Source organism: Macrobrachium nipponense, chromosome 7 (assembly GCF_015104395.2).
Source record: "Macrobrachium nipponense isolate FS-2020 chromosome 7, ASM1510439v2, whole genome shotgun sequence".
Taxonomy (NCBI): domain Eukaryota; kingdom Metazoa; phylum Arthropoda; class Malacostraca; order Decapoda; family Palaemonidae; genus Macrobrachium; species Macrobrachium nipponense.
The window spans coordinates 91061758-91079572 of NC_061109.1; the positions used below are offsets into that span (position 1 = coordinate 91061758).

The window sequence follows — 17815 nt, forward strand, 5'->3', positions numbered from 1 at the left end:
GCGAGCAGGGAAGTTACTTTCATGCTTAACGTTGGCAGCTCCGTAAACAATACCTTTAATCATGTCAACATGATTTTGAGGAAGATCACAATATTTTTCAAATTTACTTAGGGATGACGCGATCATTAAAGTAGAAAGTCGACTTGTTCTAAAGAAAGATAAACCATATCCAAGCGCAATCACAACATTTTCCCTTATTTGTTTACTAGATAGGTTAACAACACAATCTTGACGTGCACAATTAGTCCAATCACTGCTATCAATAAGATTTTTTAGTTTTCTGTCGAGATGTCTTATCACGAAATCTTTTAGAATCTGCTTTAATACAACTTACTTTTCGTTGTAATTTCAATGTTAGTCGTGGCCTTTTTCATTTAGACCCTTGTATTTGTAACATGTTTAAGAATGACCTCAAAGATATAATTACAGACTTAAATAAAAATTAGTTGCCTTTGAGTTATCATCATTGTAATGTAAGTCTAACCTGTATTGTGAATATGTATGGTGAACATGGTTTTGTTTACCAAAGTTCTGAACAGCTCTTACCTATAATTCTTTAACTGTCTTGTCCTTGTATCTGAGATGGTTATCTCAAACTTTTAATCGTACCCATTGTTTATGCTTGTTTGGGAAAGTTACTCTTCTTCCAGGTGTGTCGGATTCTAGGTACTAATCTCTTTATAATCCCTATCTGTCAGTTATACGAATCTTCTTAGTGTAATACTTAACATTACTCTACGGCCCAACTAATCACGACAACAACTGTGTTTACCTAATCTCACACATAAACATTAACGCTTATTTTAACTATTAATTTTTTTGGTTACAAATTGATTTTTTAAAAAGCAAACCTTATTTAATTAAGATTAGTTTTACAGCAGTTTATTCCTACTAAAAGAGAGAGAGAGAGAGAGAGAGAGAGGGAGAAACAGAAATAGTAGTATTACCATTAGGATCAGTTTTCTTGTAGCAGTTTCCAGCCTCCACATAATTTGTAGCTGCATCTAAGCGAGACCCAGCTTTGCCATGAAGAGAAGCAAGTTCACTAAAAGCATGCCCTGCGGAGCTCCACTTCTTTGCCATTTTGAACTTATTTGCTGCTTGCTGGTATAAATCCATTGCCTCATCCACCTTTGATGATCCCCTGGAAAATACAGAAGCTAACATTATAAAACTACTAGATTTACAGTAAATATGAAGATTACAAGAGAGAACAGGATTAACCAAAGATCTGAAATCTGGAAAATACAGCAACCAACAAACATATACATTCCTAATAAGTGGAGAGAGATACCCTGACTATTCTGCAAATCCTGGTAGTTCTCCCAGTTACAACTGTTCTTCCTACCTTGTCCCCCAGACATTACCCCTAAATTTAATAGATTTCCATCTTTATTGAAACATGACAAGATTTCAAGGGTTAATCACATTACTAAAACCTAAATAAGTAACAAATGATGTTATAAAAAAATAAATATGATATTGTAATGATACAATTAAGTTTGTTCATACTTACCTGGCAGATATATGTATAGCTGTATTTTTCCGAATCCGACAGAAATTTAAACACTTACGACACACGCAGTGGGAGTCAGGTGGTTAGTACCCATTCCCGCCGCTGGGAGGCGGGTATCAGGAATCATTCCCATTTTCTATTCATAATTTTTATTTCCACTGTCTCCTGAGGGGAGGTGGGTGGGTACTTGATTATATATATCTGCCAGGTAAGTATGAACAAACTTAATTGTATCATTACAATTCATTTTGTTCATGAAACTTACTTTGTTCAGATATATATATAGCTGAATCCCAACCTTTGGTGGTGGGAGTAGACAGAATAGAAGATTTTAGGAAACATATATATGCAGATAATTGATATCTTGATTCCTTACCTGTTAGCATAGCTGACTTCGTGGTTACTGCCGCGTAAGTCTGCTTGTGCTACTAGAGTTGCCAGCAAGGTAGAGACCTATAAAGCTGGTGCACTCCAGATGATCTGTCAACAGGGGCGAGACCACGACGTGACTAGACCATTGACCATACAAATGAGGGCAAAGAAGTAAAACCAAACCACCTGGCGTAGCCTACCAAAAGTATCCCACATAGACTAAGCTAATGGAAGGGAGATCCGCCGCAGGCGGTCAACCCCACAACCATAACACAAGTTAAAAACTCCCCTAAACCATTAAAGGATAGGATGAGCGCTACCTCCTGCCCCCAAAACAGTGTCTGCAGCAACGTATGGTCCGAGCGAGTAACAATTTTCGTATGTTACTTTCACCTCCCGCAGGTAGTGTGAAGCGAACACCGAATTGCTTCGCCAATAAGTGGCGCCCAAAATATCTTGATTGCCATATTTTTGTGAAAAGCCACCGAAGTAGCAATAGCCCTCAACTCGTGGGCTTTCACTTTCAGAAGCTCCATGTCACTTTCACTACACTTTTCATGGGCCTTTCCTTAACCGTACTTCTTAAGAAGAACGCCAGTGCATTCTTCGACATCGGAAGATCTGGTTTTTTCACAGAGCACCACAAGTTCTCCGAAGAACCTCTGCATGCTCTGGTTCTCTGCAAATAAAACTTGAGAGCCCTGACAGGACACAGGACTCTCTCAGCTTCAGGTCCCACTAGCTCCGACAACCCTTTGATCTCGAACGTCCTCGGCCAAGGGTTGGAAGGGTTCTCGTTCTTTGCTAAGAACGTAGGACTTAAGGAACAAACTGCACTATGATCCTTGAACCCAATATGCTTGCTTATGACTTGAATTTAGCTAACCCTCTTCGCCGTCGCCAGAGCGGTTAGGAAAATGGTCTTCTTAGTAAGATTCCTAAGCGAGGCTAAATGGAGCGGTTCAAATTGACTCGACATGAGAAACTTAAGTACCACGTCTAAGTTCCACGATGGTACTTTCTGTTGGAGAACTTTCACAGTCTCAAATGATCTAATGAGATCATGAATGTCTCTATCATTCGCTAAGTCGAGTCCTCTATGCCTGAAGACACAGAAAGCACGCTTCTGTAGCCTTTAATCGTGGGAACGGCTAGTTTCGCTTCTTTCTTAAGGTGAAGAAGGAAATCTGCTATCTGGCTCACAGAGGTTGAGGTGGAGGAAATGCCCTTCCTTCTGCACCAACTTCTAAAGACAGCCCACTTTGATTGGTAAACTGCGATTGAGGAGGGCCTCCTTGCGGTGGCAATCGCCGTTGCCACAGGTCTTGAAAAACCCCTCGCTCTGGCCAACTTCTTGATAGTCTGAACGCAGTCAGACTCAGAGCGGGGAGGTTTTTGTGGTACCTCTCGAAGTGGGGCTGTCTGAGTAGATCTTTCCTTATTGGGGCAGAGTCCTTGGAAAGTCTACTAGAAGGACATCACCTCCGTGAACCAGTCGATCGCTGGCCAGAAGGGGGCGATGAGGGTCATTCTCGCTCCTTCTGATGCAGCGAACTTCCTCATTACTTCCCCGAGGATTTTGAATGTGGGGAAAAAAAAGCGTAAATGTCTAGTCCCGACAATTCCACAGTAGGGCGTCTACTGCCACTGCTCCCGGGTCCAGAACTGGGGAGCAATACAGCGGAAGTCTCTTCGTTCGGGAAGTTGCGAAAACGTCCACATGAGGACATCCCCACAGCTTCCATAGCGCCTGGCATACTTTCCTGATGAAGGGTCCATTCCGTCGGCAGAAGCTGTCCTTGCCGACTGAGAAGGTCCGCTCGCACGTTTTCCACGCCTGACACAAATCTTGTCAGAATCGTGACGTTTTGCGACTTCGCCCAAATCAGGATATTCTTCGCGATGGCAAACAGAGAAGGAGAGTGAGTTCCCCCCTGTTTCCTGAGGTATGCCAAGGCTGTGGTGTTGTCCGAGTTTATCTGAACCACTTTGTTGGAGACTTCCTCTTGGAAGAACCTTAGAGCAAGGTAAACCGCTGAAAGTTCTTTTAGATTGATGTGCCAGGACACCTGTTCCCCTCTCCAGGTGCCTGACACTTCTCTCCCTCCCAGTGTTGTTCCCCAACCCGTGGAGGACGCGTCGGAGAACAACACTAGGTCGGGGTTCCGAAGCTTGAGCGAAAGTCCTTCCGCAAGCTTCTTTGGATCCAACCACCATTTGAGGTGCTTTTTCACTTCTTCCGTCAAAAACAAGACCTCTTCTAGATCCTGTTTGCGTGACCAATTGCTTGAGAGGAAGAACTGAAGTGGTCGGAGGTGCAACCTTCCCAGAGAAACAAACTTCTCCAGTGAGGAAATGGTCCCCCAGCAGACTCATCCATTCCCTCACCGAGCATGTTTCCTTCCCTAGAAAGGCTGACACTTTGTCTAGGCATTGAAGTTGTCGCCCCTGGGACGGAAAAGCCCGAAAAGCCACTGAGTCCATCTGAATCCCCAGATAGACTAAGGATTGAGAAGGAGTCAGATGCGACTTTTCGAGAATTCACCAGAAGTCCCAGGGACCTCGCTAACGACAGAGTCGTGTGAAGGTCCTTCAGACACCGGTCTTGCGATGAGGCTCGAATAAGCCAGTCGTCTAGGTAGAGAGAGATCCTTATTTCCGCAAGATGGAGCCACCTCGCAACGTTCTTCATAAGAACGGTGAACACCATCGGCGCCGTGCTGAGACCGAAGCAGAGTGCCCTGAATTGGAAAACCTTCCCTTTCAGGACAAACCGCAGGTATTTCCTTGATCGGGGATGGATGGGGACGTGAAAGTATGCGTCCTGAAGGTCTAAAGAGACCATCCAATCCCCCGGTCTCAAGGCTGCAAGCACGGATTGAGGTGTCTCCATCTTGAACTTCTGCTTGGTAACGAAGCGATTTAGACTGCTGACATCCAGAACGGGGCGCCACCCCCCTGACTGCTTCGGCACTAGGAACAGACGGTTGTAAAACCCCGGAGAACTCCGGTCGAAGACCTGTTCCACCGCCTGCTTCTCGATCATTTGAGCTAGTAGATCGTGAAGCACTTTCTGCTTTTCTCCCTGATACGAAGGAGACAAATCCTTTGGTGTCGAAGACAGCGGGGGTAACATCAGGAAAGGATTCTGTACCCCTTCTTGACGATGTCCAGAGACCAAGCGTCGGCACCTCTCTCTTCCCATGCTTTCGCGAAATGTGAAAGTCTGCTCCTACCGGTGGCTGAAGGACTTCCCTCTCACTTCTTGCTCTTGGAAGGAGCGGGAGTCTTGCCTCTGAAAGAGCCTCTTCCTCGAGGGGCTGGCTTCGAGGAAGAAGCAGATCGAAAGGGCTTCGATTTCTTCAAAGCAGAGGACCCAGAAGACGAAGTAGTAGTAGGCTTCCTAGAAGACTGTGCCAGAAGGTCTTGGGTTGCTTTCTCCTGGAGACTGGCAGCTATGTCTTTTACCATAGACTGGGGGAAGAGATGTTCTGAGAAAGGAGCGAAAAGAAGATCCGCTTTTTGCGCTGGTGAGACCGACTTTGCAGTAAAATTGCAAAAAAGTGCTCTCTTCTTAAGCAGTCCCGTGCTGAAATGAGCAGCCAATTCCTCAGAACCATCCCTGACGGCCTTGTCCATGCAAGACAATACACTGGACAGCTCCCCCAGACTGATGGAATCAGAACTCCTGGACCTGGCATCCAATACTCCTAGGCACCAGTCAAGAAAATTAAAGACCTCTAGTGTCCTGAAGAGGCCTTTAAGGTGAAAGTCTAACTCACTATGCGTCCAAGAGACCTTAGAGGAAGACAGAAAAGATCTTCTGGCGGCATCCACAATACTACCAAAGTCTCCTTGAGCTGAGGCTGGAAGCTTAACTCCGACGTTTTCTCCCGTCTCATACCACATACCAGCTTTGCCACAAAGTCTTGAAGGTGGTAAAGCGAAAGAAGTCTTGCCTGAAGCTTTCCTCTTTTCCATCCAATCATGGACCTTTCGAAAAGCTTGCTTCGTAGAAAGCGATTTCTTCATTTTCACAAAGCCCGAGATCTTAGTAGCTTTGGATGACGAAAACTGAGAGGGAGGAGTACGTGGAGCTTCAGGTTGGAAAGTGTCTGCAAAGACTGACTGTAGCAAACGAGTCAAAACCTTGTAGTCCGTCGAAACTGGAACCAACTGCTGTTCTTCGTCCACTTCGACGAAAGCGTCACTAATTTCCTCTTCAGACACTGGAGAAGTCGGAGGAAGTAAAGAAGAGTCACGAGCTTTCTCAAAAGAGAAAGAGCGGCGAACAGGAAGAGTTCCCACTTCCGCTTGCGGAGGTGGAAAACTGACGTCCGTAGGCGCGCGCTTGGCGTCCGAAGCCAATCTACTGGCGCCGACTGAAGCGCGCTCGACCGCAACAGGTGTACACCTGGCGTCCACTGGCGCGCGCTGAGCGTCCACTGGCGCTCGCTTACCTTGCACCGAATCACGCTCGGCGTCCACTAAAGCGCGCTTGACTTTCACAGAAGCGCGCTCGGCATCTAAAGAAACGCGCTTCTTATCAACAAGTTTCGTAGCAGCGGAAACAACCGCTTCCCGAGAGCGAGAAACGAATTTCTCGCCTCCTCTAGCAAGTTGCTGGGAGCAGAATAACTCTAGAGGGAGACTCAAACAGAGAGAGAGACGAGCGAGGAGAGGGAGAGGGAGAACGCCTCGACCTCTTCACAGGAAGATTGTCATCCTTCTTACGGCGACGTGGAACAGTCTCTCTCGAAGAAAAAACATCTCGAAGTTGCTGCTGAAGAGACTGGAGAATCTTGCTTGTAGGTGAAGCCTCCTTTTCTGGGGAGGGGCTGATCCTGTGAGCATGGCGAGTGGCGAGGGGAACGCCTTCTTCCTACTCCCAGGAACCGCCACTTCACGCACCTTAGAGCGACTGCGGCGCTCGAAAGAAACATCTAGGAAAGACTCCGCCTCCGAATAATCCTTACGCTTCTTCTGCGGAGGAAAAGCAGCAAACGCACTATCAGGCGACGAGCAAAGTTCCGGAGAACAACTTGGACGTGAAGCGTCCCGAACGCGAGCCGTCCTTTTCAGCGGACGTGATGCGGTATGAGAGCTCCACCCCTTGCGCGGGGAGGAAGCTTCAGAAGAAGAAAAGCACTCCTTGAGAGGACGTGCACGCGCACTCCTTGGCAGTCTGGGTAGGTTCGTCAGAAGCTGCCGAAGGCACGCCAGATCGGTGGGGGTTCCTCGTAACCCTCCTTCGACTTTCGACATGCTCTCTCCCCGTAATCTGGGAGTCAAGCAGAGGTCTAGGTCTAGAGGCGGAATGAGGCCGATCTGACGCACCCTCCACTACACAAGGGGCACTTTCACTGCACTTCTCTTCACTTTTGCTCTCCAGAGCTAACACTTTTGATTCTAAGTTACGAATCGATTCAAGAATTAGCGATAAAGTATTACCTTCTACCGACACTGTTTCAGGGGCCGGAGGCAACACTACAGGGGTAGGAGCATAATCTACAGAAGGAGGGTTAGCAGGAGAATCATTAAAATCTAGCCTACCTGAAACACTCCTGGAGGAAGACCTCCTTAACCTATCTCGCTCAAGTTTCTTAAGATAGGTTTCATACGCCTTCCATTCCGACTCTGTTAATCTTTCACACTCCTTACAACGACTTTCAAACGTACATTCATTCCCCCTGCAAACTTTACAAACAGAATGTGGGTCCACTGAAGCTTTCAGTAGCCTACCTCTACATTCGGACATAGAACAAAATCTAGCGCTAGCAGAACTAGACCCTGACATCTTGATCAAAGAAAAATCAATACCAAATTCAAATCAATCCAAAGTCAACGTGTGCCAAGCCACCGATCCAATTCAGATACCAAAGAAAAAACCAAAAGGGATACTAAAGTAGCTAGTAAGTTTCCAAAATCTGGACGGAGGTGCTGCAAACAGGTGTTTTCAGCACCGGCGACAGAAAAATTATGAATAGAAAATGGGAATGATTCCTGATACCCGCCTCCCAGCGGCGGGAATGGGTACTAACCACCTGACTCCCACAGCGTGTGTCGTAAGTGTTTAAATTTGTCGGATTCGGAAAAATACAGCTATATATATATCTGACAGGTAAGTTTCATGAACAAACCACATTTTACATGTTGCTTATCTCCCTACAACAGATGAAGGTCACTCAAAATTAATTCTTCTAGTTGAGTACAAGTGGAGGCAACTGCGTGACATTAAGTCCCCTTCATAATGAGAAACAACCGCAAGCAGGTCATCATTCTTCTACAGTTAGGTGAAACCGAAAAGTGAAAAGGTGAGGACAGCCATTTTTTTGTTCCTGAACATTTGTTTTACAATAAACCCAATACTTTTCATAACCTGTTTGTGTGTGTGCGCTACAAGAAATCCCACCCACAAACTTTAACTATCTTACTTCTTGAGTGTGTTGACTTTGTCCATGATCATAGGGTCCTCCAGACTTTTTGGATTTATTTAGGAGTTATCATGCTTTTTTTCCGTAATTATTCATATACAGTGTACTAATGTGGTAAAATGATTTTCATCCCAGTCCACGTTATTCAGAAAACTTGCTGTGAATGCAGTTTGGCATGCCTCAACTAGTAATCTTATCTCCAAAAAGAAGTTAGTCCCCGACAGCTGATTCAGAATCTGCTTCTTTAAGTTACAATTAAAGACATTAATCTACAACATCCTATGCTAAAAACTTCTTGGCACCCATTCTGGGAGAAGTCAAAGCAGATCTTCTATGGTAGCAAGACATCTATAACCTAAGATTAACACTGAATCGTGAGATCATCTGATTTTCAAAAACTTCTTAAATAAAGACTGGGTAGTCATCTGCTACATTTTAAGGCTTCTAGAACTTGGTCCCTTCAAGACAGGAGGACACATGAAAAGTCAACATCAAGTCTGATGACTTGAAAGTAATGGCTCACTTTGAAAATACGAAGGGTAATATCCCAAGGACTGTATTAAGTTGATTATAATATCAAGGCTTAAAAGCCAAGCACTATGGGAAAAAGGCCTCCCACTGCCTTTGTTTATAAAGTTTTACAATTCACTACATATATTCAATCTCTGATTAAAACAAGCAATAAAACTGGATTGCCTTCAAATAGAACGTTCTTTTCCTGGTCTAGAGCCCTAAGGCAATTCATTCATGAACCTGCCATCCATTGAAATGACCCTTCATTCATAGTGAAAATGCAAAAAAATTCTTATAAATACAAAAACAGAATTCAAAACTCGCGGCACACGCTACAGGTAGGTCAGGTGATCACCCCTCTCCCGCCGCTGGGTGGCGGGACTAGGAACCATTCCCGTTTTCTAATCAGATTTTCTCTTCCACCTATCTCCTGAGGGGAGGCTGGGTGGGCCATTAATCGTATATATCTGCCGGGTAAGTATGTACAAAACTTTATTGTATCATAACAATATCATTTTTGTACATGCAACTTCCCCGGCAGATATATACTTAGCTGACTGGCACCCTTGGTGGAGGGTAAGAGATAGCTAAATACTAGAAATAAACAATAAAAACAGGGAAACAACATCTGCTGTAGGTACAATAAAAATTAAAAAACCTTGGTTCCTACCTGATTGGGCAGAAGACTTCATGGCTACTGTCTATGAGTCTGCTTGCCTCAAGAGCTTTCAGCGAGGATGAAACCTGTTACTGAAAGCCCTTCTGGATCTTGGCAATGGGGGCTAGCCCATTTACTTGACAGAGCCTTGTCTTGGATCATGCCAATGGGGGCTGACCCACTTACATGGCAGAGCCTTCACCTTCATCATATCAAAAGGGACTAACCTTCTTACATGACAGAGCTTAGGTACCAAATAACTAACAAGGAGCACAACAGCCAATCCCGACCACCTGACCACACTATCATTGTTAGAACTACGATTTGAAAGGGGTACACTTCCCACACCCTCTTCCAATCAACCATAAAAACACGACACTAAATATTAAAATTCCTAATCTAACTAAACTAAATAGGATTAGCTTCAGTTCCCTGCCCCAGCAACGAATCCGCAGATATGTATGGTCCAAGAGAGAAGCACTTATCATAAGTGACATGAACGTCTCTCAAATAATGGGATGCAAAAACTGAATCGCATCTCCAGTAGGTGGATTCGACAAGAGAATGAAGAGACAAATTCTTGTGAAAAGCCAAGGAGGTAGCGATGGCTCTCACCTCATGAGCTTTGACTCTAAGGAGTTTGAAGTGCTCATCGTCACAGGATGCATGAGCTTCTCTAATGAAATCTTTGATAAAGAAAGCTTGGGCATTTTTAGAAATAGCTCTCCTAGGATTTCTGACTGAGCACCATAGACTCTCCGCATTCCCTCCAAGTCGCTTCTTCCTCTCGAGGTAGAACTTGAGGATCCTGACTAGACACAAGGTCCTCTCTAAGTCTCTCCCTACCAGCAAAGACAGTCCCTTAATTTCGAACGTTCTTGGCCATGGCTTAGAAGGGTTCTCGTTCTTTGCTAGGAAAAGGGGTTTAAAGGAGCATACTGCAGAGTCCTTCTTGAACCCAACTGTGACTTCCAAAGCCTGCAGTTCACTAATTCTCTTAGCAGAGGCTAGTGCAAAGACGAACAGGGTCTTCCTGGTCAAATCTCTGAAGGAGGAAGAATGCGGAGGTTCGAATTTCTCAGACATCAAGTATTTCAGGACCACATCCAGGTTCCAACTGGGTGGTTTTGCAGTCTTGGACTTCGAAGTCTCGAAGGACCTGATCAAGTCATGGAGATCTCTGTCTTCTGCAATATTCAGGCCTCTATACCTGAAGACAGAGGAAAGCATGCTCCTATAGCCTTTAATAGTGGAGACAGCGAGATTGCATTTCTCCCTCAAGTACAGGAGGAAGTCAGCTATGTCTGTCACAGAGGTACTGGAAGAGGATACCTTCTGGGCCCTGCTCCACCTTCGAAACACCTCCCACTTCGACTGGTACACGCGTAATGTTGAGGATCTTCTGGCTCTTGCAATAGCCTTTGCAGCACCACGTGAAAAACCCCTCGCTCTGACGAGTCCTTCGATAGTCTGAAGGCAGTTAGACCGAGAGCGGGGAGGTTTTTGTGGTATCTGTCGAAGTGGGGCTGTTTGAAAAGATCGTTCCTTAGTGGAAGCGACCTTGGGAAATCTATCATCCATTCCAGTACCTCTGTGAACCAATCTTGAGCTGGCCAGAATGGGGCGATGAGGGTCAGTTTTGCTCCCTCCGCCAAGACGAACTTCCTCACTACCTCTCCTAAGATCTTGAATGGGGGAAAAGCATACCCGTCGATCCCCTTCCAATCTAGAAGAAGACCGTCTACTGCTACTGCCCTTGGGTCTGAGATTAGGGAGCATTCCAATGCGTTGCAACAAGGTCTAGATTCGGTCTTCCCCAGAGGTTCCAAAGCTTGTTGCACACTTCTGAATGCAGAGTCCATTCCATGGGAAGGACTTGATCTCTTCTGCTCAGAAGGTCTGCCCTCACGTTCTTTTCTCCTTGGATGAACCTGGTGAGGAGAGTAATGTTCCTGTCCTTGGTCCAAAGAAGCAACTCCCTTGCTTTCTTGAATAGGGAGAAGGAGTGAGTACCTCCCTGCTTCCTTATGTAAGCTAGTGCTGTCGTGTTGTCTGAGTTTACTAGCAACATGGAACCCGTGACTTGAGATTTGAAGTGAAGGAGTGCTAGATGCACTGCTGCTAACTCCTTTTTGTTGATGTGCCAGGACACCTGTTCCCCACTCCAGGTGCCTGACACTTCTCTCGCGCCCAGAGTTTCTCCCCATCCCAACTCAGAGGCATCTGTAAACTACACTAGGCGAGGGCTCGGTAAATGAAGCGAGACTCCCTGGTTGAGTCTGTTTGGGTTTAACCACCAACAGAGATCTTCCTTTATCCTCTTTGAGAGATGAAAGGAGTCCGAAAGGTCTTGGGACTTCTGATTCCAATTCTCCCTCAGGAAGAATTGCAGGGGTCTTAAGTGAAGCCTTCCTAGAGAAACGAACTGTTCCAATGAGGAAAGGGTCCCCAGAAGACTCATCCAGTCCCTCAAGGAACATTGTTCTTTCTCTAGGAACGTTGCCACTTTCTGTAAACATTGATCTTGTCTTTCCTGGGATGGATATACTCGAAAACCCCGAGAATCCATCAGAATCCCCAGATAGACAATGCTTTGCTGGGGATTCATCTGGGACTTCCCGAGGTTTATTAACAGTCCTAAGGACTGAGCTAGGTCCAACGTTAAATTCAAGTCCTCCAGACAGCGATCCTTTGACTGGGCACAGATCAGCCAATCGTTGAGATACAAAGAGATCCTTATTCCTTTCAGATGTAGCCAATGAGCTACTTTTTCATTAGCCCCATGAACACTTGAGGGGCCGTCGCAAGTCCGAAGCATAGAGCGCGAAACTGAAATAATTTGCCCTGCACCATGAATCTTGGGTACTTCCTGGACGAAGGATGAATAGGCACATGGAAATAGGCGTCCTAAAGGTCCAGGGACCCCATCCAATCCCCTGGACGAAGAGCTGCGAGGACAGAGGATGTCGTCTCCATTGTGAACATGATATTGTTATGATACAATAAAGTTTGTTCATACTTACCTGGCAGATATATATATAGCTGTATTTTCTGAAGTCCGACAGAATTTAAAAAACTTCCGACACACGCAGTGGTCGGCCAGGTGGTTAGTACCCATTCCCGCCGCTGGGAGGCGGGTATCAGGAACCATTCCCATTTTCTACTCATAATTTTTATTTCCACTGTCCCCTGAGGGGAGGTGGGTGGGTACTTGATTATATATATCCGCCAGGTAAGTATGAACAAACTTTATTGTATCATAACAATATCATTTTGTTCATGAAACTTACCTGTCAGATATATATATAGCTGAATCCCACCGCTGGAGGTGGGAAGGGACAGAATAGAAGGATTTTGGGAAACAAATGCATGCAGATGATTTACATCTTGGTTCCACCTGTTAGCATAGCTGACTTCGTGATTACTGTCACCCAAGTCTGCTTCTGCTTTACTAGAGTTGCCAGCGAGGTAGAGACCTATAAAGCTGGTGCACTCCAGATGATCTGTCAACGGGGGCGTGACCACAATGTGACTAGACCATATTGACCATACCATGAGGGCTAAGAAGTAAAATAAATATATATATATATATAAATATATATCACCACCTGACCAACCTAGCCAAAGTTAAGGTGTGTTAACTAAGGCTTAAGAGTTAAGAAGTCGCCGTTGTCGGCGACTCAACAACTAAATTAAGAGCTCTTCCTAACCATTTTCTACAGGATAGGATGAGTGGTACTTCTTGCCCCCAAGATTGTGTCTGCAGACACGTATGGCCCTAGCGAGCAGCAGATCTCATATGTCATCTTCACATCTCGCAGGGAGTGTGAAGTGAACACAGAGTTGCTTCGCTAAAACATGGTACTCAGGATGTTGCTGAGTGCCATGCTCTGTTGAAATGCTTCCGAGGCCGCGCCCTCACCTCGTGAGCATTCAGATAAAAAGATTTCAAATCTTTGTGCAAACACAATGAAGGAGCATTTTTGAAAGAACTCCTTAACACTAAAGCCAGGGTGTTCTTCGATATGGGCAAGTCTGGTCTTTTTCGGAACACTGCAGATTGCCCGAATGACTTCGACTTTCTTGAGTTTTATGTAGATAAAACTTGAGAGACCTGACAGGGCACAGGACTCTCTCTGGCTCCTGCCCACTAACTTGTGCCATCCTTGATTCCAAGCTCCTGGCCCAAGGACAAAACAGGTTTCCATTCTTAGGCCACAACGAAAGGCTTAGAGAGCACACCGCCTTGTGTTCTCTAAAGCCAAAACTTGTGACGATGGCTTAAAATCTCACTAACCCTCTTTGTCGTATCTAGGGTGGTTAGAAGAAGGCCTTCCTGATCACATGCAAGAAGTTAACAGGTAGGAGAGGTTCGAATGCTTTGACATCAAGAACTTCAGACTACGTCTAAGTTCCATATTGAAAGCTTCGATCTGGACATGCACAGTCAGTCCGTCTGTACTAAAGTCAGGTGACCGACCAGTTGACCAGTCAGACGAATCAAGGACAGCAAGGCTGTACCCTGAAGACCATAAGGCACTATTCTTCGCTGAAGGATGAGTGTCTGGACTGCCTGGGCGATTCAATCTAAGCAAACCTTGGGGGGTGTATCAACGCAACCCAACGTCGTCAGCGAATCAACTCCTGACTCGAGCTTCTGGTGCCAGGAGAAAGGAGCAAGCTTCTGGTGCCAGGAGAAAGGAGCAAGGAGCAAAAAGGCGATTCAGTCCCGAAGGAAGAATGCCTGACAGTCCAACCTGGTCTCATGTTACACAATTATCGGGGGTGTATAAACGCAACCGACTTCGTCAACAAGAAACTCAGGGCTACTATATGTCGCCTGATCTCGCACAAGTGTCTGACTCCGAGAAAACAGGTGAGACAAAAAGTAGATGGTGAGCGAGTTTCGAGATTCCACAGAACTCAAAGATCGTGAAGGGCTTTGTTGTTGTTTGACAGACGCAAATCTCTGAGCCCAAAAAGCCGTCAACAACATATTGCGTATTCCTTTAATAGTTGTGACTGCCAGCTTATCCCATTCTTCAGACGGAAATGGAAGACGGTAATCTTATTCCTGTCAACATCTCGATAGTCTGAACGTTGCCAGACTCAGAGCGGAGAGGTTATAGGTACCATTCGAGTTAGAGTAGACCGACACTCTCGGAAAAGGTCCTTGGAAAGTGAACTAGGAAGGATGTGACCTCTGTGAATCCAGGATCCTGAAGGCCAACATGGGGCGATCAGAGTCATTGTCGCTCCCTGTGACGCATAAATCCTCTTATTACATTTCCTAAGCGATTGAAAAAGGGGAAAAGAGACTAAACATCCATCCCCGTTTAATATCATAGGATGGCGTTTAATGGTACCGATCCCGGATCGAGAAAAAGGGAGCAGAGAAGAAGAAGCCTCTTCGTCCTCAACATATCGAAGAGAAGAATGAAAGGGCGTCCCTAAAGTCTCCACAACTCTCAACTTACTTCTAAAGAAAGATTCCACTCGGAAGTCAAAAGTTGCTGCCGTCGATCGAGACGATTCGTATGGACTTTTACAATCCTGTAACGAACCTCTAGAGGATCGTTACATTCTAAACATGTTGTTATAATAGGCTCTTTCTCGTAAACTCGAGCAGGGACCGAGAGAAGATACTTCTTAAGATATGAGAGAGCTGTGGAATATCAGAGTTGATCTGGACCACTGGTTCCCAAAAACTCGTTTCGAGGAATGGAGGGACTACCGAATTGCATTTACTTCTTTCAGATTAAGATCCAGGACATCTGAAACCCTATTGAGATGTCCGGCACCTTCTTTCTATCATGACGCACTGAGAGATGTTCAGAATCATTCCTAGATCTTGAATAATATTTCAGTTTCCCCGTAGGAAAAAACTGGTCTGAATTGCAGTCTATTCGGGGAAACAAACTTCTTCAGGAAGGAAATGGTCCCCAGCAAGCTCATCCATTCCCTCCCCGAGTATGCTTACTTCCCTAATAAGGCTGCGCTTTGCCTAAGCAGGAGAGCATATAAAAGTGCAATGTTGCGGTAGACTCGTAGTTCTATACCGTGCGGTAACGAGTACCGAAAGGATTAAGAGATAACTCTGTTGAACATAGCAAGGCAAAACGAATGCAAAGTTTATTCATTCACGTAAGAAATCCCCCTCAATCTTAGGCTAAAGTCCGTGATTGTAGGACAGAGATACAGTTAGTCAGTCAATCCCGCAGGAGAGACGTAACCGCCAGCACAGAGATACGGTTAGTCAGTCAATCCCGCAGGAGAGAGAGACGTAACCTACCGCGCATGACAGGGCACGATCTGTTACTGGCTCGGTTGGACTGGACAGCAGCAGCCAGCAGCTTACGAACGTCGTCTCTTAACTTTATGTCTGGGTTGCCAGCTACCCTATTCTACGAAGAAATGGGTCCGTTATTTTTTGAGCAGAAAGAGACTCTCAAGCTGGTATATTTAAGCGAAACAGAAAACGCTAAATATATAGATGCGTTTGTGTCGTCAGAACACTACCATACAACGGTAAAAGATAAATCGGAAACTCCTGGATGGCTGCAGGGAGTAACGATTAAATGTCCTTAAAATAATAGACAATAGACCTCTCGGTTGCCATCCGAAGAGGTAACTACAGCAAGCGTATATGACTTGAACCAACCAGTAGTAATAACGCAAGGCAAAATATTTTATTATATCACAATAAAGTTTGTTCATACTTACCTGGCAGACATATATATAGCTGAATTCGGAAATACAGCTACATACATATCTGACAGGCAAGTTTCATGAACAAAACTTAGAGAATCGAAGCAGACAGCTCAAGCTTCTTATGTTATTGGACATAAGCGTTCATTGACGTAGTCTACAAGTCTATTTCTTATACGAGTCTGCGAATGACGAATGAGAGCTCTTCCGAATCTAGTCAATAAGAGCTTATTCGCTTACGCAATATCAAGTTAAAGAGATGTTTGTCAATGAGAACTAACCCATTTACGGGACAAAGAGATATTTTGTCAATGAGGGGATACCCACTTACTTGACAAAACGATAGTATATTGTCAATGGGGGAAAGTCACTGAATTGACAAAACGTAATCCAGGAAGTCGAGCATTTTATTCTTCCGATTCCCGTCTCAAACGAGGAAGGGGCAAGAATCCTGTTAAGAGACAGGGCTTACGGCAGGTAGAACGACGATGTTCAATTCGGCAGCGTAGTCCCGACTAGAAACTAACAAAATCTATCATCTGAAAAACCCTTTCAGATGGGCTAAAAAGCTTGCAAAATTATCCTGGGAAGAGGAAGAAACTCTCCAACTAGCTTCCTCTCCCGTATCACAACTAATGCCTGCTAAAGCTTAAAATTTATTGGCAGTATGGCAAAGGAAGTCCTGTCTTGCGCTTTCCTGAAGAGCGTCCTTTTGATGAGTGCCTTTGCAAGAATCCTACTGAACGTCGCCGAGAGTCCTGACGTGCAGGACGTCGAGCCTTTACATAACCCGTAACTGCCTTATCGCAAAGTCTTAACTGTGGTAGAGAAAACGAGATCTTCCCTTGAGCTTTCCTTAACTCCATCCACCTTTGAGAAAAGCAATATAATATTGACAGAGACCTCTTGAATTCACGAAACCCGAGGTCTAGCTGGGTTTTGAAGACGAAGTTGTCTGTTCACTTTAAGCTTCCTCCGAAGCACTGCTTACTTCACATTCTTGAGGCTCAAATCTTAAACAAGAGCTTGAAGAGTTCAACAAAAACGTTCAGCCAGGAGACAAACCTGGCATGCGCTGGCGCGCGCTCGGCATCCATTGGCGAGGACGCTCGGCGTCCTGGCGCGCGCTCGGCATCCACTGGCGAGGACGCTCGGCGTCCACTGGTGCGCACCTGGCGTCCATCCGAGCATCCCGTTCAAGCCGAGCGTCAAAAGAAGCGTGCAGAAAAGCGTCACGCTCCTGACAGGCGTCAAAACAAGCGAGAGAAACTGCCTTCTTTTTCATATTTCTCGGTGGAAAAACGTACACGTGATCAGGCGACGTTCGCCTTCTTACTTCTCACTGAAACGCATAACGAGAGAGAGAGGGGACGTGAAGCGTCCTCTTCTATAAAGCTTCTATTTAGAGGGCGCGAGTCCTTCCGAGAGCTCCAACCCCTGCACAGGGAGGACGCCTCGGAGGACGAGAAGCAATCCTTCGAGATTCATGCACGTGCACGATCTTCCGCAGCCTGGGAAGCGTCAACAGGTCCTACCGAAGGCATGCCAGATCGATGTGGGTTCCCCGTAACCCTCCTTTGGCTTTCGACATGCCCTCTCCCTGGTCCTGGGAGT

General features: G+C 45.6%; 1 protein-coding gene across 1 annotated transcript in view; it reads right to left on the reverse strand.

Annotated features, from left to right (window-relative positions):
* LOC135217464 (alpha-soluble NSF attachment protein-like) overlaps positions 1 to 17815 on the reverse strand; it is a 105097-nt gene that overhangs the window by 40972 nt on the left and 46310 nt on the right. The window contains exon 2 of the mRNA XM_064253367.1: positions 948 to 1144. Coding sequence (XP_064109437.1) covers positions 948 to 1144 — 197 coding nt within the window. The remainder of the gene's footprint in view (positions 1 to 947; positions 1145 to 17815) is intronic.